Below are 20,763 nucleotides of genomic sequence, written 5' to 3'. Positions count from 1 at the left end.
CCCAGAAGGTCAAGGCTGCGATGAGCCGTGATCACGCTACTGCACTCCAGTCTGGGCAACAGAGTGAGACCCTGTCTATAGAAAGAAAGAAAAAGAATAAAATAAAATAAAATATTTCAGAAGTAGATGGAGATAGTGATTCCACTACATTGTGAACTTACTAAATGTCACTAAATTGTGCACTTTAAAATGACAAATTTTATGTTACATTAATATCTCCTCAATTTTTAAAAAAAGAGAAACAAAGGCTGGGCAGGCCGCAAGTGGTAGTTCACGTCTGTCATCCCAGCACTATGGGAGGCCGAGGTGGGCAGATCACAGGAGGTCAGGAGTTGGAGACCAACGTGGTCAACATTGTCAAACCCCATCTCTTCTAAATATACAAAAATTAGCTGGGCATGGTGGTGCATAGCCGTAATCCCAGCTACTAGGAAGGATTAGGCATAAGAATCGCTGGAACCCGGGAGGCGGATGTTGCAGTGAGCTGAGACCACACCATTGCTCTCCAGCCTGGGTGACAGAGTGAGACTCTGTCTAAAAAATAAATAAATAAGCAAACAAACAAACAAACAGGCATGAAGGTCAGAGTCAGAGGAAACGTGCCAACTGAGGCAGAGATTAGAGTGATGTGAGGACATGAGCCAAGGAATGCAGGCAGCCTTCAGAGGCTGGCAGAGGTGGCTGGGCACAGTGGCTCAAACCTGTAATCCCAGCACTTTAGGAGGCCAAGGCAGGAGGATTACTTGAGGCCAGGACCTTGAGACCAGCCTTGGAAACAAAATGAGACTGTATCTAAAAAAAAAAAAAAAAAAGATGGATTCTCCCCTAGGGCCTCCAGAGAGAATGTAGCTCTGCCATCCATCCTGTGAGACAAAGAGTGCCAGTCTGGGAACCAGACAGCACAAAGCCACACAAGCCAGGCCACTGTGCCCGGCCATTCCTCTTTCTTTTTTTGTTTTGGTTTTGAGACAGAGTCTCATTCTGTTACTCAGGCTGGAGTGCAGTGGCACAATCTCAACTCACTGCAACCTACACCTCCTGGGTTCAAGCAATTCTCCAGCAGCCTCAGCCTCCCAAGTAGCTGGGACTACAGGCACACGCCACCACACCCAGCTAATTTTTTTTAGTAGAGATGGGGTTTCACATGATCAGCCTGCCTTGGCCTCCAAAACTGCTAGGGTTACAATGTGAGCCACCATGCTCTGCCCATGCCTGTTTCTTATAGGGACTGAATGATTAGGTTGTGCCCATCCAGATAATTCAGGATGGTCTCCCCATCTCAAGATCCTGAATTTAATCACATTTGCAAAATAACCACACCTGCAGAGTTCCTTTTGACAAGGTCATGGGCATATTTGGGGGCCATTATTCTGCCCTCCATGCTTCATGTCAGCCAGAGCCTTTGCGCTGTGACCTCATCCAGCCCCTCCGAGAGCCCTTCCTCCATGACCCTTGTCCTCACTTGCTCTGCTCCAGCCACACTGACTCTGCCAATCCTCAGCACACCAGACTCAGACCAGACCAAGTCTTGGGACTCCCACATACAGGGCCAGTGGGGGCCAGGGGCTTAGAAAGCTCCCTAACCTCTGCTCCATGGTAGACAGAAAGATTGAGGTCCAGGCCCAGAAAAGGGAGGGGACTTACCTAAGTTTTGAACTAGTATTTCCAGGGTGGTCCTGGCTGGAAAACTCTGGAAATGGGTCCAACTACCCCATTTTATAGCCTGGGGAAACAGAGGCACAGCGACAGCACCTAAATGCCACCCCCTTGTGAGGCCTTGCCTTGTCCTGAGGATGTGCTCCTATTACTGACTCTGAGAGCTCTGTTCCAGCCCATTGTTGCTTCATCTCGATTGCAAATGATGGGCCTGTGGGCTTGTTGGCCTCTTTGGTGTCTGAAGCCCTCAGCACCTAGCCCAACAGTCCCACTCAGTAGACATCTGGTGAGGGGCAGAGTAGGTTTTTGCAGAGGGCTTACATTTGGCCATAAGAATTCTTCTGTTAAAGAGTTAGATGGGGCCAGGCTCAATGGCTCACACCTGTAATCCCAGCACTTTGGGAGGCCGAGGCAGGTGGATCACAAGGTCAGGAGTTCAAGATCAGCTGGGCCAAGATGGTGAAACCCAGTCTCTACTAAAAATACAAATAATTACTCGGTGTGGTGGCAGGTGTCTGAAATCTCAGCTACTCAGAAGGCTGAGGCAGAGAATTGCTTGAACCCAGGAGGCAGCAGTTGCAGTGAGCCAAGATCGTGCCACTGCACTCCAGCCTGGGCAACAGAGAAAGACCCCATCTCAAAACAAACAAAAAGAGTTGGACAGTACTGCCCTCAGACCTGGATGAGGTGGGCCCTTGCCATGGGCCCACTGCCATGAGCTGTCTGTGGCCTTGTCTCAAAAAAAAAAAAAAATGTCTGGGTGCTATGGCTCATGTCTGTAATCCCAGCACTTTGGGAGGCCAAGGGGACAAGATCACTTGAGATCAGGAGTTCGAGACCAGCTTGGCCAACATAGTGAAACCTCACCTCTACTAAAAATACAGAACTTAGCCAGGCGTGATGGTGGGCACCTGTAATCCCAGCTACTTGGCAGACTGAGGCAAGAGAATCACTTGAACCCGGGAGGCAGAGGTTGCAGTAAGCCGAGATCACACCACTGCACTCCAGCCTGGACAACAGAGACTCCGTCTCTTAAAAAATAAAGGCCTTTCTGGCCCTCTAAAACTCTGTGATTTTCCCCATAAGGCAAGGAGAATTCAGGAGCCCCGGGGACATGCCCACTAGCTTCCTGCATCCCCCTGTAGATCACTGTGGATACTGGGTACCCTGGATTCCTTGCCCAAATGACCCAAACCTGCCTCCAGGGCCAGTACAGGGTCCTCCCTTGGAAGGCAGACACTGCCACAGGGACCATCCTGGGGTTCCAGGGTGACTGTTTGGGGGCCTGTGGACAGAGCTTGGAGATGTGGGCTGGCGTATTTGCCTGCATGTGGCCCCTCAGGATGAGGGACAGAGTCAGAAACAGAAAGAGAGTGGAGGGTGAGCAGCCCACCCCGCTACATATTCCATCATGGAATTCAGAGGAGACCCAGATCCATGGGTCTGAGCCTGACTTTCCAGGTTGTTATGAAGATGCAGTTATTAAGCTAGAAGAATGGAAGATACTGTGTTTGTCTAACAGTTGGTAGCTTGAGTTGTAACTTTGATTTATACGCAGAGTACACGGACCTCTGTGTGTACTCCTGACCTCAGCCCCACAACATTTAGGACTGGCTTCAGAGACTCTCCCAGCCCTGCTATCTGACCTTCCCAGCACCCTCCCCTCCAATCCAGCTGACCAGCTGACTGCTCTCTGTCTTCTCTCCCCAGGATAGCTGCCGCCCCGGGAGAGGCGACCCGGGCGCCCTGCTAGGGTGACGGCCCCTGCCCTTGGCCCGGGATCATGAAAGGCCTCGGTGACAGCCGCCCCCGCCACCTCTCCGACAGCCTAGACCCACCCCATGAGCCCCTGTTTTCAGGGACCGACCGCAACCCCTACCTGCTGTCGCCCACGGAGGCCTTCGCCCGTGAGGCCCGCTTCCCTGGGCAGAACACCCTGCCGGGGGATGGCCTCTTTCCCCTCAACAACCAGCTGCCCCCGCCCAGCAGCACCTTTCCCCGCATCCACTACAACTCCCACTTCGAGGTGCCGGAGGAGAGCCCCTTCCCCAGCCATGCCCAGGCCACCAAGATCAACCGGCTGCCTGCCAATCTCCTGGACCAGTTTGAGAAGCAGCTGCCCATCCACCGTGATGGCTTCAGCACCCTCCAGTTCCCCCGTGGCGAGGCCAAGGCCCGTGGTGAGAGCCCTGGCCGCATCCGCCACCTGGTCCACTCAGTGCAGCGGCTTTTCTTCACCAAAGCACCCTCAATGGAGGGCACAGCGGGCAAGGTCGGTGGCAATGGCAGCAAGAAGGGTGGCATGGAGGACGGCAAGGGCCGGAGGGCCAAAAGCAAGGAGCGGGCCAAGGCTGGGGAGCCCAAACGGCGCAGTCGCTCCAACATCTCAGGCTGGTGGAGCTCTGATGACAACTTGGACGGCGAGGCCGGCGCCTTCCGCAGCAGCGGCCCAGCCTCCGGGCTGATGACACTAGGCCGCCAACCAGAACGCAGCCAGCCACGCTACTTCATGCACGCCTACAACACCATCAGCGGGCACATGCTCAAAGCCACCAAGAACAACACCACCGAGCTGACTGCCCCACCACCTCCACCTGCACCCCCAGCCACCTGCCCCAGCCTTGGAGTGGGCACTGACACCAACTATGTCAAACGGGGCTCCTGGTCCACTCTGACCCTCAGCCATGCCCACGAGGTCTGCCAGAAGACCTCAGCCACCTTGGATAAGAGCCTGCTCAAGTCCAAATCCTGCCACCAGGGTCTAGCCTACCATTACCTGCAGGTGGGTCTCTGCAAGGGTCAAGGGTGGTGCGAGGGCCCTGGGGATGGCACCAGTTTTGAGGCCCAGCTGTACCAGGGATTCATGTGGAAAGTCATTTCATTCTGGGCCTCTGTGGCTCAACTCTAAAATGGGGGCAGGTGGTACCTGCGAATCAGGGAGTACTTCCACTAGTCAGGCTCTCAACAGATTAATTAGGGCCTTTCTGAGCCCAGCCCTGTGCAGGGACTAAAATATGTTCCTGCCCTTTAGAATACAAATCTGGAAGCTGTGCCATCCCAACCCCTCACAGAACCAATTGCATAGCATTCTTATTGCCAGCCTCTGCCTGCCACCCCCATCAGACTGACAGCTCTTTGAGGACAAGGATCACATCTGATGCAGCCATGTGTCACCAAGGCCCAGGACAGGGTCTGGCATGCAGGAAGTGCTCAGGGAATGTGAGTGAGGGACGGGCAGATGGACAGATGGACAATTAAGTGAACAGAGTTGGAAGTAAAGACAGAGTCCCAAAAATCAGGATACAGGGAAAGACATGGACGGTCATGTCAGTGTCGGCAGCACCAAGAGCTGCAGGAGCCCAAGGGGTCCTAACCCAACATGGGGGAATAGCCTTCTCCCTTCACATGCTAACACTGATTGGGGAACTTGCTGTACACCATGGTCACATGGCTTGAAAGTGGCAGAAGACATCACTGTGGCTGCACATTTCCATGTGGCTCTCAAGGGCAGGGTGAGGGGCTGTGAACTGGATGGCTCCCCAGGGCAAAGCCAGGCTGTGGGTAGAAATTACAGGAAGCAGATTTTAGGTGGAAGCAGCTGCTTCTGTAGATAGTGAGCATCTCATCTCAAGGGGAATGCAAGCCAGCCCTTGGGAACTCTGATGAGAATCTTTTATTTTTATTTTAGGCAGAGTTTTGCTCTTGTTGCCCAGATTGCAGTGCAGTGATATACAATCTCGGCTCACTGCAACCTCTGCCCCTCCACCTGCTTCAAGTGATTATCCTGCTCTTGAGTAGCTGGGATTACAGGCACCCACTACCATGCCCAACTAATTTTTTGTATTTTTAATGGAGATGAGGTTTCATCATGTTGGCCAGGCTGGTTTTGAACTCCTAACCTCTGGTGATCCAGTCACCTCAGCTTCCAAAAGTGCAGGGCCTGAGCCACCTCGTCCAGCCTTTTTTTTGTTTTGTTTTTTGTTTCTTTTTTTGAGATGGAGTTTTACACTTGTCACCCAGGCTGGAGTGCAATGGGATTATCTTGGCTCACTGCAACCTCTGACTTCTGGGCTCCAGTGATTCTCCCTGCCTCAGCCTCCCAAAGTGCTGGGATTACAGGCGTGAGCCACCACGCCCAGCCATGAGATGTATTTTGAACGAGATGATCTTTGGGGTCTAACAAAGCCCTGAGTTCTTATCATTTTGTATGAAATTCCAGAAACAGTGAGACTATTTTCTTTTTCAATAGGAGGAAACTGAAATCCAGGCAACACTTGATGTGTTTAGGGCTCTTGTGGTTCTAAAACTGATTCCTTGCTTTAGAAGCATTAAAGAGGGTGATATGTGACCTGGCTTCCTCTCAAAATGGTGTAGTTGGGTCTGATCATGTAACAGTGCCGCAGAAATACCACGAGAGGGTGGCCCTGTGGGCTCTGGAGTTTGTGCTGCTTGCCTGGGTGACAGGAGGTGAGTGGGTGGCTTAGCAACAGTTTCTGAGCAGGGATGTACAAGGCCACATTCCCAAGGGACAGCAGGGATAGTGGAACTGGACTAGCAAGTGACTTGTGGGTAGAACGCACTGGCCCTTGGCTGGGCAGTCTGCTGGCGAGTTATGGGAAGGCTGGATGGGGCTGGTGTGGGAGAACTGGATGGCACCTTTCCTTTGTGGAAAGTGGGCCCCTGGCACAGAGGGCACGGAGAAGGGTGCGGTACCTGTGTGGGTGTGGCCCTTGGGGGAGTGTGCATTTGTGTATGCAACAGAGAGTGGGCATGCTGTGTACAGTGAATATGTGGGCTTGGGCATCTGTGGTGACATGTGCAGCCCTACTGAGGGGTACACTGTGTGCATGCTGAGTCGGGGACAGTGCAAAGTGCACACACGTTGAGATGTGTGTCCACAGTACAGTAGTTGCTGGTGCGAATGCCTAGAGGGAGGGTAGTGGCAAGGTGGGGGTGCTCTGTGTATATGTTGCATACTTGTGGAGGGGTTGCTGTGATGAAGTGACTGCTGGTGTGTGTCCTTGGTGAAGTGTGTGGTACACTGGGGGTACTCCCTGAGGGGCATGGGGCATATGCTTGTTCTGTACATATTGAGATATGTGTACAGGATGAGGCATGTTCACTCTGTGCACAGGCTGTGTGTAAGGGCTGAGATGTGTGCGTTTTTCATCACACAGTGGCCATCCACTGTGTTTCCATAACAGGGTAAATGAAGTGGCGAGGAATGTTGCTTGTGTGCCCTGCCCTGGGACAGCCAGCAGAGCCCAGCCTCAAAAGGGCAGGGGAGGTCCCCTCGGTTGGCTACTGCCACCATAAAGACTGGGGACTCAGGGACCAGGGCTGCCCTGCTCCATGGACAGAGTCACTGAAGTTCGGATGGGAAAACTGAGCCCTTTTTCCAGCTCACCCCGTGGCTACCTCACCCAGGGAAACCCCTCTGCTCTCTGTACCTCATTTTCCCTACCTGTGGGACAAAGAATAGCCATTGGCTCTGGGACCCCGTGCCCCCCCATGCTGATGCGCCGGGGTCCTCTGATTCCCCATCCTAGGCTCAGGCTCTGGATCCAGATCTGGGGCTTGTGTCTGCAAGTGCCTGGCGTCCCTCAGGCCTGGTGTTCTCATCTGTGCAGTGGGATCATAAGCATCTCCTGAGACAGCCCAAGGGACATGACTGTGGAGCTCCATAGAGATGGCTACAGTGGAGGCCACTGTACCCACAGGGCCTAGGGCATTGCTTCTGGGGCAAACCCAGCCTGAGATCCATGGAGAAATCCGAGGCTGGAGAGGCTCTGAAACCTGGGTATTCCTCCCAGCCCAGGGCTCTGCTCTTCTGCCCCGTGGTTTCAAAGGCGGGAAACCCAGCATGTGAGGCCCAACTCTCCAAGGAACCGGGGAGCTTCAGGTCCCGGAGATGGGGGTTGTCACCCTCTGCTCATTTTCCACGGTGGCCCCGCTGAGTCTTGTGCCCCATCTTTGCCCCATCCTCAGGTGCCCGGCGGCGGCGGCGAGTGGAGCACTGCGCTGCTTTCCCCACGCGAGACAGATGCCGCGGCCGAGGGACCCATCCCGTGCCGTCGCATGCGCAGCGGCAGCTACATCAAGGCCATGGGTGACGAGGACAGCGATGAGTCCGGCGGCAGTCCCAAGCCCTCACCCAAGACCGCGGCGCGGCGCCAGAGCTATCTGAGGGCCACGCAGCAGTCGCTGGGAGAGCAGAGCAACCCCCGCAGGTGAACGCGCAGCTGCACCCCTAGGGTTCCCCAACCCCCGCAGGTGAACGCGCAGCTGCACCCCTAGGGTTCCCCAACCCCCGCAGGTGAACGCGCAGCTGCACCCCTAGGGTTCCCCAACCCCCGCAGGTGAACGCGCAGCTGCACCCCTAGGGTTCCCCAACCCCCGCAGGTGAACGCGCAGCTCCACCCCTAGGGTTCCCCAACCCCCGCAGGTGAACGCGCAGCTCCACCCCTAGGGTTCCCCAACCCCCGCAGGTGAACGCGCAGCTCCACCCCTAGGGTTCCCCAACCCCCGCAGGTGAACGCGCAGCTGCACCCCTAGGGTTCCCCAACCCCCGCAGGTGAACGCGCAGCTGCACCCCTAGGGTTCCCCAACCCCCGCAGGTGAACGCGCAGCTCCACCCCTAGGGTTCCCCAATCCCCGCAGGTGAACGCGCAGCTCCACCCCTAGGGTTCCCCAACCCCCGCAGGTGAACGCGCAGCTGCACCCCTAGGGTTCCCCAACCCCCGCAGGTGAACGCGCAGCTGCACCCCTAGGGTTCCCCAACCCCCGCAGGTGAACGCGCAGCTCCACCCCTAGGGTTCCCCAACCCCCGCAGGTGAACGCGCAGCTCCACCCCTAGGGTTCCCCAATCCCCGCAGGTGAACGCGCAGCTCCACCCCTAGGGTTCCCCAACCCCCGCAGGTGAACGCGCAGCTCCACCCCTAGGGTTCCCCACAAGCAAGCGCCGCACACACTATGAGTCCTGCCCTCTGAGAACCTCCCATTAAAATAAGCCCCGCCCGGCGCGGTGTCTCACGCCTGTAATCCCAGCACTTTGGGAGGTCGAGGTCGGTGGATCACTTGCGGTCAGGAGTTCGCAACCAGAATGGCCAACATGGTGGAACCCCGTCTCCACTAAAAATACAAAAATTAGCTGGGCGTGGCGGCAGGCGCCTGTAATCCCAGCTACTCGGGAGGCTGGGGCAGGAGAATTGCTTGAACCCGGGAGGTGGAGGTTGCAGTGAGCCGAGATCGTGCCATTGCACTCCAGCCTGGGCGACAAAGGGAGACTCAGACTCAAACACAAACAAAAAAAAGAACAGCCCCGTCCGCGTGGAAGCCCTGCCCGGAGACATTTCTCGCCCCTTCGGGTGAGCCCCGCCCACTTGTGAACTCTCCCGGGGAAAACCTCTTTCAGTAAGTACAAGTACTGCTCACCTGCAAGCCTCGCCCACTAGGTGAATCCTCACAGGTATGCCCCACCCTGGGAGCCTCACCTTCCCCCGATTCGGCCGCCCCCAGAAAGCCCAGACCACAGATGAATCCTGTCCCTCAGCTTCAGATCCAGGTGAACTCACTGCTATCATGATCCAGGCCCCCTAAGTGAACACGCCGTCAGGTTAGCTCCCTCAATGAGATCCTCAGACTGGCCCTGCACTCTGATGAATTGACTCCTAAGAGAATTGGAGAACCACCCCCTGAGCCCCACCCACAGTTCAGCCCTGACCACAGGTGAGCTGCATCCTTTGGTAAACCCGGATCATGAAAATCACCCTCAGGGTATAGGTCCAGGGAAACCCCTCCCACAGGAGCCACATCCCCAAGTAAGTTTCGCTCCCACAGGGGAACTATCCCAGGGGATCTTGGTCTCCAGGTTAGGAGAACCTGCCCTGAGTGAGTGCATCACCTGTAACAGCACTGCCCAGGGAAGGCCAGAGCCCTCTCTACCCTTGCCACTGTAACCAATCCCTGGGGGGAGCTCTGAGATGGGGGAGGGAGGTGAATCCAGAAGCCAGAGTAATGGACAGCCTTTGCCTGTCCCAGTGCCTTCCTGAAATTCACCAACCAATCCCTATGGTGTTGCTGCTGTAGATTTGGAGCAGTGAGAGAGCACACCCTTATTCCTAAATCTTCAACTGCAGAGGACAGGAGCCAAGGCTTCATGGAGGATGTGGCCTGAGAAGCCTGGGACAGAGGGAAGAGAACAGGTCAGGTAACACTGGTACCTAGGCAGGAAGAAGGCAGTGTTCTCGGAGCAGCCAGGAGTCTAGGTGGCTGGGCAGAAGACAGGGAATGGCCTCCAGTTTGCAATGCAGGATACCACCAGCCAATCCCAGGTCTGTCCCTGTCTGAACCTTAGTTTCTCCATCTTTTTGGGGGGCTTGGGGGTGGGGAACAGGGTCTCACTATGTCACCAGGTTGGAGTGCAGTAGTGCAATCATTGGCTCACTGCAACCTCAGCCTCCTGTGCTCAAGCAATCCTCCCACCTCAGCATCCTGAGTGACTGGGACTACAGGCATGGGCCACCATGCCCAGCTAACTTTTCTTTTTTCTAGACAGAGTTTTCTTCTTGTTGCCCAGGCTGGAGTACAGTGGCGTGATCTCGGCTTACTGCAACCTCCACCTCCCGGGATTCAAGCGATTCCCCTGCCTCAGCCACCCTAGTCTGGGATTACAGGCGCCCACTAACATGCCCAGCTAATTTTTTGTATTTTTAGTAGAGATGGGATTTCATTGTGTTGGCCAGGCTGGTCTCAAACTCCTGATCTCACACAATCCACTTGCCTTGGCCTCCCAAAGTTCTGGGATTACAGGCATGAGCCACTATGCCCAGCTTAATTATTTTTTTTTTTCTCTATTCTTCTCCACCTTGGTAGAGAACAACAGCCGAATTTTTTAAAAGAATTTTTTGTGGCCAGGTGTGGTGGCTCACACCTATAATCCCAGCACTTTGGGAGGCCAAGGCAGGCAGATCACTTGGGGTCAGGAGTTAGGCACCAGCCTAGTCAACATGGCAAAACCGCATCACTACTAAAAATATAAACATTAGAGGAGTTTGGTGGTGCACACCTGTAATCGCAGCTACTAGAGAGGTTGAGGCACAAGAGTCATTTGAATCTAGGAGGCAGAGGTTGCAGAGAGCTGAGATAGTGCCACTGCACTCCAGCCTGGTGGACAGAGCAAGACTCTGTCCCCCTCACAAGAAAAAAAATAGGTGTGTGTGTGTGTGTGTGTGTGTGTGTGTGTGTAGAGAGAAAGAGAGAGTGAGTAAAGATGGGGCCTCTCTATGTTGCCCAGAGTGGTGGTGAACTCCTCAGCTCAAGTGACCCTTCTGCCTTGGCTTCCCAAAGTGCTGGGATTATAGGTGTGAGCCACCATGCCTGGTCAGTTTCCCCATCCCCATCTTTTTGTTGGAGACAGAGTCTCACTCTGTCGCCCAAGCTGGAGTGCAGTGGCACAAACTCTGCTTACTGCAACCTATACCTCCTGGGTTCAAACAAGTCTCCTGCCTCAGCCTCCCAAGTAGCTGGGATTAGAGGTGCACAGCACCATGCCCAGCTAATTTTTGTATTTTAGTAGACACAGGCTTTCACCATGTTGGCCAGTCCGGTCTCAAATTCCTGACCTCAGGTGATCTGCCTGCCTTTGCCTCCCAAAGTGCTGGGATTACAGGCATGAGCCACTGCGCCCAGCCCAGTTTCCCCATCTTTAAGTGAAGAGGCTGAGCTGGAGGATCTCTAAGATCCCTTCTAGTACTGAGATCCTACAGTTCTCTGAGTGACCGGTGGGCATTAAGGTGGGAAAGGCAGGAAGCCTGGGGTTTAGGCCTAGAATTCGAGGGAAGCAATAATAACAGCAGTAGTAGTAGCAGGAATCGTTAACAGCTGCTGTCGGTTAGCACTTGCCCGCTGGCCACTGTGCCTGACCTGGTACCCTTTCATCTGCATTACTGAATGAATCCTTACTGCAGCCCCAGCAAGCAGGCAGTGTCATCCCTATTTTAGAGATGAGGCAACTGAGAGTTAAGTAAGGAGTCGTGACTTGCCCAGGGCCACCCAGTAGAGAAAGCTGGATTCCAATCCTTCTGTATCAGGGGCCCGAGCTATAGGATGCTTGGATTTTATATCCAGAACGAGGATTGGGAGAGGCCCAGGGTCAGGTAGATGTGAGACAGATTGAAGAGCTGGGGCCATGGAGGTACCGGGTGAGTCTAGGGGCCTGATAGAATCCACTTGAACATCGCAACAGAGCTGATGCCCTTCGGGGAGCCCTAGACTGTAGAACTTGATCCACTTCTATCCAGCCTCTGGAAATGTCCCGGACTTTTGCCCCGGACTTGCAGGGAGGAAGGAAAGGAGCTATAGAATTGGTCAGGGCCAGCCTTGGGCCTTAAACAGTCAAATGCAGGCTGGTGCTGCCACCCCGTGGCTGCAGGGGGCATCACAGGTGTGGACCACCTGTGCATCACAGATGGTCAAGGCCTCCAAAAGCAGGGTGTTCTCCCTTTGCTCATCACCCCGACACTGCCCAGGCTGGCAGTGACTTCCGTTTTTCCCTCTGCCACTGGATGACGTTGGCCAGTCTCTTTCCCTCTGAGCCTCAGTTTCCCAGGCTGAAGAATGGGTGGGCTGAGCCCTGTCTGCTCCCCACTCCCCACCAGGAGTCTGGACCGCCTGGATTCAGTGGACATGCTGCTGCCCTCCAAGTGTCCGAGCTGGGAAGAGGACTACACCCCCGTCAGCGACAGCCTCAACGACTCCAGCTGCATCAGCCAGGTGAGGGTAGCAGGCAGGCTGGAGGGTCAGGGGGCTTGGGAGAGCACTGACTCCCATCCGGGAGGAGGACTGATGTCCAGGCCCAGCCCCTGCTGAGTGACCCTCAGATGTCTGTACTGTGCTTCTGTTTGGCCCTTGTTCCCAAAGCCTCCTGTATGTGTCTCTGCCCCACCAACTGTCCTGTAGCTGGAGAGCACAGTTATGAGGCCTGACCCAGGACGCCAAGGGAAGAAGCCCATACCACTGCTGTAAACACAGGCTGCCAGCAGGGCACTGAGCCGTGTCACTTCCCATTGGGTTGAGAACCATGAGGATAGGGAACTGGAGACCTGGGTTCGAGTCCTAGTTTTGTCACTTGACCGTATGAACCCAGGATAGTCACCTTCCCTCCCTGAGACTCGGTTTCCTGATTTACCAGAGGAGGGTGAGCATTTCTATTCAGGGACTATTGAGAGGAATAAGTGGAATCATGATTGCGATGTGCTCACCAGGAGGCAGCTGCCTTTCTGGTCATTATTAGCATCTTGTGTGACCTCCAGCAAGTGACTGCTCTACTTTGGACTTCTATGCCCACCTGCTCAGGGGGCACTTGGGCTCTCAGGTGCAGGCAACTCTGCCTGTGTCAGTGAGGAGCTCACTGTGCTGCACACTGGATTCTTATCCAGCTCCTGGAGCCCTCCACCACCCCTTGAGGTGGCCTCGTTATCCGTATCCCCATTTCATAGGTGAGGCAACCGAGGCTGAGAGAGGTGAGGTCATGCAGCTAGGAGAACTCAAATTTGGGCAGGGATCTGGAGCTGTCCAACTCGGACCTGGACCTCAGCTCCTGCCATGTACTCAGCACTTTAGGGTTTGCAAAGGGAGAACCAGCTAGAACCGAAAGGCACCCCCTATGGTGTGGATGGGGAGATGAGCCCCTCAAGAGGGGAAGACAACTGCTGGTAGTAGTAGACAGTGGGGCAGCCAGGTGCAGGCCCAGGACCAGGGCTAGAGGACTGCTTAGAAGGTGTTGGAACCCCAGCTCCTCACAACTCCATTATTCCTGACCTGGCCAAGCCCCTCCTCCAGCCCCTGAGACATGGAGAAGGGTAGAGCGCCCCAGCCCTGGGAACCCCCTGCCCCTGCCACCCTCATCCAGGCCCCACCAAGTCACACCTGAATGGCTGTTCTCCAATCCATACTCAGTGGCAAAAGGGAGCTGTCAAAGCGACACCCCCGCTCCAAACCCTCCCATGGCTCCCACCTGCACCTGCGGGAAAGACAGAGTCCTTCCTTGGACCTGCACAGCTCTGTAAGACCTAGGCCCTGCCTCCCTGTCAGACCCTGTCCCTTGCCCTGCTCCAGCCACACCGGCCTCCTTTCTGCTCCTGATATACCTGCAGGCCGCGTCATTCTGCCCCAAGCTCTCTGCTCTTGCTGTTCCCTCTTGCAGGAGCTCTCTTCTCAAATCTTTGCACAACTGGCTCCTCCTTGAGTTTCAGGTCTTGGCTCAAATATCACCTCCTCAGAGAGGCCGCCTGTGATCACTGTGTCTAAAGTAGCGTTCCCAGGCGCTGTTCCCTTACCCTGCTTAACTATCACTGCCTGGAATTAGAATCGTTTGCTTATTTACTGAATGTCTGTCTCCCTCTTAAAACTGGGATTTTCTGGGGGCGGGGGCCTTGCTGTCTTGTTCCCTGCAGTGTCCCCAGCACCTGGCACAGTGCCTAGCACAGGGCAGATGCTCAGTAGGTGTTTGCGGAGTGGACGGTATCCTTCCCTGTCTCTCCCATCCCACCACGTTCTCTTGTCTCAGTCTTCCCCTCCGTGTCTGTCTCTGTCTGTTTTTCTCTCTCCTCTCTCCCCTCATTCACATTTTTCTCTGACTCTCTGCAGTGTGTCTCCATCTCCATGTCTCTCTCTGTGTCTGTCTGTCCCTCTACACATCCCATCTCCACCCCCGCCTGGGCCTGGCACCTGGGACACCGTTGACCTTTAACTATACAAAAAGGCTTATGAACAGGCCAGGCTGGGACTCCAGCAGACCTCACCCACCACCCGCTGCGCAGTCCCAGTTCTCTCCTAGTCCAGGATCCTCTGACCCTCATAGCCTCACCCTGGAAGCTTGAGTGACCCAAGCCACATATTTGGCCCCAAAGTCAGAGATATCTGAGCCTGGAGAAGAGCAGGCTCTGGGGTCCATTCCTAAGCTGTATCCCAGGTGGGCTGCCTGCCAGATGAGAGGCAGCAGGCAGAGCATCCATGGTTCCAGGGGCTAGACCTAAAGAAGGACTTTTATTAAATTTATTTTTATTTTTATGTATTTTTTTTTTTGAGATGGAGTTTTGCTCTTGTTGCCTAGGCTGGCTGGAGTGCAGTGGCGTGATCTTGGCTCACTGCAACCTCCACCTCCCAGGTTTAAGTGATTCTCCTGCCTCAGCCTCCCAAGTAGCGGGGATTACAGGCATGCACCACCATGCCTGGCTAATTTTGTATTTTTAGTAAAAACAGGGTTTCTCCATGTTGGTCAGGGTGATCTCCCAAACTCTGGACCTCAGGTGATCTGCCTGCCTTGGCTTCCCAAATGCTGGGATTACAGGCATGAGCCACCATGCCCAGCCAAGCAGGACTTTGAAACAGCAGATTATAAGTCCTCAGTAATGCCCAGCCCCAGAAGGAGTGAGCCTTCTTCCCTGGAAGAAGCCAAGTGAGACCTCCTAGCCCTGGGTCCCAGCCAGTCTGGGGAGGAGGTTATACCAGCCAGCTTCAAGTTTCCTAGCAACTGACCCTGAATCCCCCACCCCAGCCCCAGCCCTGACCCTCCCATAACCCTCACCCTCTCTTTCCTGCAGATTTTTGGACAGGCCTCCCTGATCCCCCAGTTGTTTGGCCATGATCAGCAGGTTAGTATGTTTGCCCTTCTCTTGCACCCCGATCCCAGTATCTAGGCCTGGGTCTTAGGCCTGCCCTCTGAGTGGTCCCAGCACCCAGCCCAGGCCAGAACAAGCAGAGCTATCACCAGGAATGCTACTTCCAATGGATGGAGTTAGGCTCACATTGGTGTTCTGACCCTCCTCCCCTACCCCTACTGCTTCACCTCTATGTGCCTCAGTTTCTTCCTCTCAAAAATGAAGAACGAGACAGGTGCTGTGTATGGGGCAAGAAATAACTCCAGGACTCCTGCCCTCCTTTCCTGAAAAGCCTGAGTCAGGCCCGGGAAGACTGTTTGAGTCAGACACGTCAGGGGCTGGGGGCTGGTGATATTAGCTTCCAGGACCCAGCCCCCAGATCCCTTGCCTTTTTTCCTTTCTGGAGCCCCATGGAGGCATTTAAGGATGTTGGGGTGTGGAGTGAGTGTGGAGACTTTCCAGCTTCACACAGGTTGGCGAGATGGTGCCACTCATGGTACTGTCTGGCTGCCTGGAGAGCACCGTCTCCCAGACACTCCTATCCTGCCCCTGTAAGTGGCTCTCTCCTCCCTCCAAGGCCAAAGACCAAAAACCAGAGGCAAGAAAAGTACTTCGAGATCAAACCCACTTTGTAGCCAGGAGGGGACAAGGGACTTGTGAAGCCCACACATCCCACAAGGGCAAAACCAGGGCCAGACCTCCAGCTCCTAATTCCAGCCATGGATGCCTCTTGTGACCATCTCCCCCATGTCACAGGAGCTGTGTGTTCCTCTTGAACATGATTCAAGAAGTTGTTTAAAGAGCCCGCAGTGGGGCAAGCAACCTCTTCCCCACCTACCTTTAATAGACGAGTGGTAAGGGTGTGATGTGTTAACATACAAAGCCCCCAGAACAGTGCCCCCCACACAGTAAATCCCCAGTGATACACACACCAGAAGCACTGACCAGCTGGCTTCTGCACCAACCGCTTGAGAGCATCTTAACCAACGTTGACAGACCACAGAGCTACCCTGTATTCGTGGGTGGAGGTTACTAGGTGCATACTCTCTTGGACCGTATCCTAAGCCTGTAATATGAATTCTCTCATTCCATCTTGCCCACAACCCTGTGAAATGGGGACTATAGTTAGCCCCATTTTATAGGTGGGGAAACTGAGGCATGAAGTGATTAAGTGACTTGCCTACATTCATATTTCAAGGAAATGGTGGGCCCAGCATTGGACCCCTGGCAGTCTAGTTCCAGAGTCATGTGGTTCCTGTGCCACCCTGAAGCAAGACCTCATGCCCCAAGCAGTCACAGGGTCTCTTCATAACTTCAGGCCACAGTTTTGGAGGAGAAACACCTAACTCTTTAACACTCCGGGGTCTGGGCACGGTGGCTCACGCCTGTAATCCCAGCATTTTGGGAGGCCAAGGTGGGTGGATCACAAGATCAAGAGATTGAGACCATCCTGGTCAACATGGTGAAACCCTGTCTCTACTAAAAATACAAAAAATTAGCTGGGCATGGTGGCGCGTGCCTGTAATCCCAGCTACTCAGGAGGCTGAGGCAGGAGAATTGCCTGAACCCAGGAGGCGGAGGTTGCGGTGAGCCGAGATCGCACCATTGCACTCCAGCCTGGGTAACAAGAGCAAAACTCCGTCTCGAAAAAAAAAAAAAGAACACTCCTTCCGAGTGAATTTGGGTATGCCACATGGCCTATATTTTAATTTATCAGTGCTGTACAGTAGAACTTGGCAGTGATGGAAATGTTCTCTAATCCACACTGTCCAACAAGGTAGCCATTAGCTATATATGACTATTTATTTGTTTATTTTTGATATAGGGTCTCACTCTGTAACCCAGGCTAAGTGCAGTGGTGTAATCATTGCTCACTGCAGCCTTGACCTCCCAGGCTCAGGTGAGCATCCCACCTCAGCCTCCCAAATAGCTGGGACTATAGGTGTGCACCACCATGCCTGGCTAATTTTTTTATAAGAGGCAGGATCTCGTTATGTTGCTTAGGCTGGTCTCAAACTCCTGAACACAAGTGAATCCTCCCATGTCGGCCTCCCAAAGTGCTGGGATAACAGGCGTGAGCCACTGTGCCTGGCCTGCCTGTGGTCTTGAGCAAATCAAATGTGGCTACTGTGACTATAGAACTTTATTTAATTTTAATCAATTTTTTTTCTTTTTCTTTCTTTCTTTCTTTTTTTTTTTTTTTGAGATGGAGTCTTGCTCTGTTGCCCAGGCTGGAGTGCAATGGCGTGATCTTGGCTCACTGCACCCTCTGCCTCCTGGGTAGTGATTCTCCTGCCTCAGCCTCCTGAGTAGCCTGGACTACAGGTGCCTGCCACCACACCCATCTAATTTTTGGCATTTTCAGTAGAGATGAGGTTTCACCATGTTAGCCAGGATGGTCTCCATCTCCTAACCTCATGATCCACCTGCCTTGGCTTCCCAAAATGCTGGGATTACAGGTGTGAGCCACCATGCCCAGCCATTTTTTTTTTTTTTTTTTGAGATGGAGTCTTAGGTGAATGTCTTGTTCTTTCATCCAGGCTGGAGTGTAGTGGCCCAATCTCTACTCACTGCAACCTCCTCCCCAGGGTTCAAGTGATTCTCCTGCCTCAGCCTCCCAAGTAGCTGGGAACACCGGCATGTGCCACCATGTCTGATCAGTTTTTGGATTTTTAGTAGAGACAGGGTTTCATCATGTTGGCAAGGCTGTTCTCAAACTCCTGACCTCAAGTGATCTATTTGCTGTGGCCTCCCAAAGTGCTGGGATTACAGGCATGAGCCACCATGCCTGGCCTAATCAATTATTTTTGAAAAAAATTTTTTTAGAGACAGGACCTTGCTTTGTCCCCCAGGCTGGAGTGCAATGTCACAGTCATAGTTCACTGCAGCCTCAAACTCCTGGACTCAAGTAGCTGGGACTTGAGGTGCATGCTATCACACCTGGCTAATTTTTGTATTTTTAATTTCTTTTGTAGAGCTGGGGTCTCACTGTGTTGCCCAGGGTGAATTTTAATTAATTGATACCTTAATAGCCACACATAGCTCATGGCTGCCATATTGAAATGCACAGATGGGGGCGGGGGTAAAAAAAAAAAAAAAAAAAAAAGAAATGCACAGATTTAGACCTTTCCATCCACCCTCCAAATTGGGTGAACACCCATCTAGTTGTTTGACCTGATGCAGTCTCAGATGAGTACACAAACATCCATTTCATATAGATGAGGAGAAACTGACCCAGAGAAGATAGTGATGGCCTGAGGTTACACAGCTGAGTGGGACACAGCTGGCACCAGGACCAGATCAACCCTTTCCTCCACATGGTCATTCAGCTTGTGCCCCTCCCCTTCTGGCCCAGGCCAACCCCCAGGACGTCCACATCTTTGGCCAACTAACTCCCCAGCTTATCCTCTGTGGTCTTCAGTTACCAACATGGCCTGAGACACCAGTAAGATGGCCCTTCCAGAACCCTCAAAGGGTATGTGCATGGTGAGACCCCTCAATGCTCACACCCTTGGCTTCAGATTTGCAGGGTCCTAGACAGTCATTTGTGGAGAAATACTTAGGAACTATCCACACAACGTTGAACTAGATGCGAGATAGCAGATAGCATACACACCACCATTCTCCATAGTGTCCATGGCAGACATCATTAATCAATCCTCACTGCAACTACCCTCACTCCAGTTTTATCTTCTCCTACCAGACGATTGCTTCAGCTTCATCTCTGGCCTCTGCCTCCATTCCAGACCCCTTCCCTAACATCTTGTATACCAAGGCTGGATTAATCTTCCTGAAATACATATTTGGAGTGTTAGCTCTGCCATTTCCTCACTGGGTACCCCTGGCGAGTGTCTTCCCCTTACTGACCCTTGGATTCTTTCCTTGTAAAATATAGGGATTGGACCATAAGATGGTAAATATCCAGCATACCTACTACCACCCCCATTCCAACATTCAGGACAGACATTACTAATTAATTATAGACCTCTTTCTTTTTTTTTTTCTGAGATGGAGTTTCGCTCTTGTTGCCCAGGCTGGAGTGCAATGGTACGATCTTTGCTCACTGCAACTTCTGTGATTATAGATCTTTCCCACTGCAATCATATGTGACCTTAAAATCTACTATTAATCAGTGTGGACCCTGATTTTTATCAGTTAATATCCTGTGATATTCCATCTTTGTCCTCATTAAAGAGATGGGAAGATTGAGGCCCAGAGAGATAGGGCTGTTTCTTTCTTAAGGGCTCCATTTGCCCATCCCATACCCTGAGTGAGATGGAGCTGGGTGGACTGAGGTCAGGCCCCACAGACCATCCAGCCCTGCAGCTGAGCCCACTACCAAGAACTTCTCTCCCCGCCTCATGCCTGCCTTTGCCTGGACAGGTACGGGAGGCAGAGCTGAGTGACCAGTATGAGGCAGCCTGCAGTGAGGCGGAGTCCACAGCAGCGGAGACCCTTGACTTGCCACTGCCCAGCTACTTCCGCTCCCGTAGCCACAGCTACCTGCGTGCCATCCAGGCAGGCTGCTCGCAGGAGGAAGACAGTGTCTCCCTGCAGTCCCTCTCCCCACCGCCCAGTACTGGCAGCCTCAGCAATAGTCGCACGCTTCCGAGTGAGTACTGTGATGAGAGAAGGGTTTTTTTTACTTCTTTTCAAGGTGACCCTAAGGACAATGCCTGGTGGGCCAGCCTGGGAGGATTCAGGGAGGAATCTGTCTCAGGCTGACACATACCAGGGGGATGGTTGGGAGCAAAAGCAGAAGGCCTTGGAGCTGAACTTCCAGCCTCCTGGCCACTAGAGCTCAAATGGGGGTCCCAGAGGCAGATGCCACCCCTGGTGGGCATGGGAGGTGTTGGAGGGGCTGGAGCTTGTGGGGTCCTCGGTTGCTCCTTGGCTCAGAGCAGCCACCTGCTGTAGTCAGGGTTTGTGGAAGCCCGACCTGCCTGTTGGAATTAGGTCAGGGGAGGTTAGAACCTGCAGAGAAGCCTGCAGTGAGGGTGGGGTCTGCACTGAGCCTTCTCAAAGGGATGTGTTTGCAGGGTTCTCTCATATTCACAATCAGGGAATACCTTCTGGATTCTTGGGTGTTTTTGTTGTTGTTGTTGCTTTTGGGAGTCTCACTCTGGCACCCAGGCTGGGGTACAGTGGCATGATCTTGACTAACTGCAACCTCTGCCTCCCAAGTTCAAGCAATTCTCCTTCTTCAGCCTCTCGAGTAGCTGGAATTTCAAGCATGTGCCACCACGCCTGGCTAATTTTTTTATTTTTAGTAGAGATGGGATTTCACCACGTTGGCCAGACTGGTCTTGGAACTCCTGACTTCAAGAGATCTCCCACATCAGCCTCCCAAAGTGCTGGGATTATAGACAGGAGCCACCCTGCCCGGCCCTGGATTCTTGTTCTAAATCATCTGAGGATAACCCACATGTGATCAGAGAAAAAAGGG

The 20,763-nt window shown here is 53.5% G+C and overlaps 1 protein-coding gene across 10 annotated transcripts in view; it reads left to right on the top strand.

Annotated features, from left to right (window-relative positions):
• DLGAP4 (DLG associated protein 4) overlaps positions 1–20,763 on the top strand; it is a 222,091-nt gene that overhangs the window by 115,477 nt on the left and 85,851 nt on the right. For 7 of the 10 annotated variants that reach the window (XM_035302668.3, XM_078370993.1, XM_035302676.3 and 4 more), the window contains exons 2-6: positions 3,367–4,438; positions 7,645–7,886; positions 12,315–12,429; positions 15,261–15,311; positions 19,701–19,929. In XM_035302668.3, coding sequence (XP_035158559.1) covers positions 3,440–4,438; positions 7,645–7,886; positions 12,315–12,429; positions 15,261–15,311; positions 19,701–19,929 — 1,636 coding nt within the window. In that variant the 5' untranslated portion in view covers positions 3,367–3,439. The remainder of the gene's footprint in view (positions 1–3,366; positions 4,439–7,644; positions 7,887–12,314; positions 12,430–15,260; positions 15,312–19,700; positions 19,930–20,763) is intronic. The other 3 variants (XM_078370989.1, XM_078370992.1, XM_078370990.1) reach the window with 1 other exon arrangement.

This window comes from Callithrix jacchus, chromosome 5 (genome assembly GCF_049354715.1).
Source record: "Callithrix jacchus isolate 240 chromosome 5, calJac240_pri, whole genome shotgun sequence".
Lineage (NCBI taxonomy): Eukaryota > Metazoa > Chordata > Mammalia > Primates > Cebidae > Callithrix > Callithrix jacchus.
The sequence above is the reverse complement of the archived record's forward strand: the minus strand, read 5'-3'. Positions and strand labels throughout refer to the sequence as shown.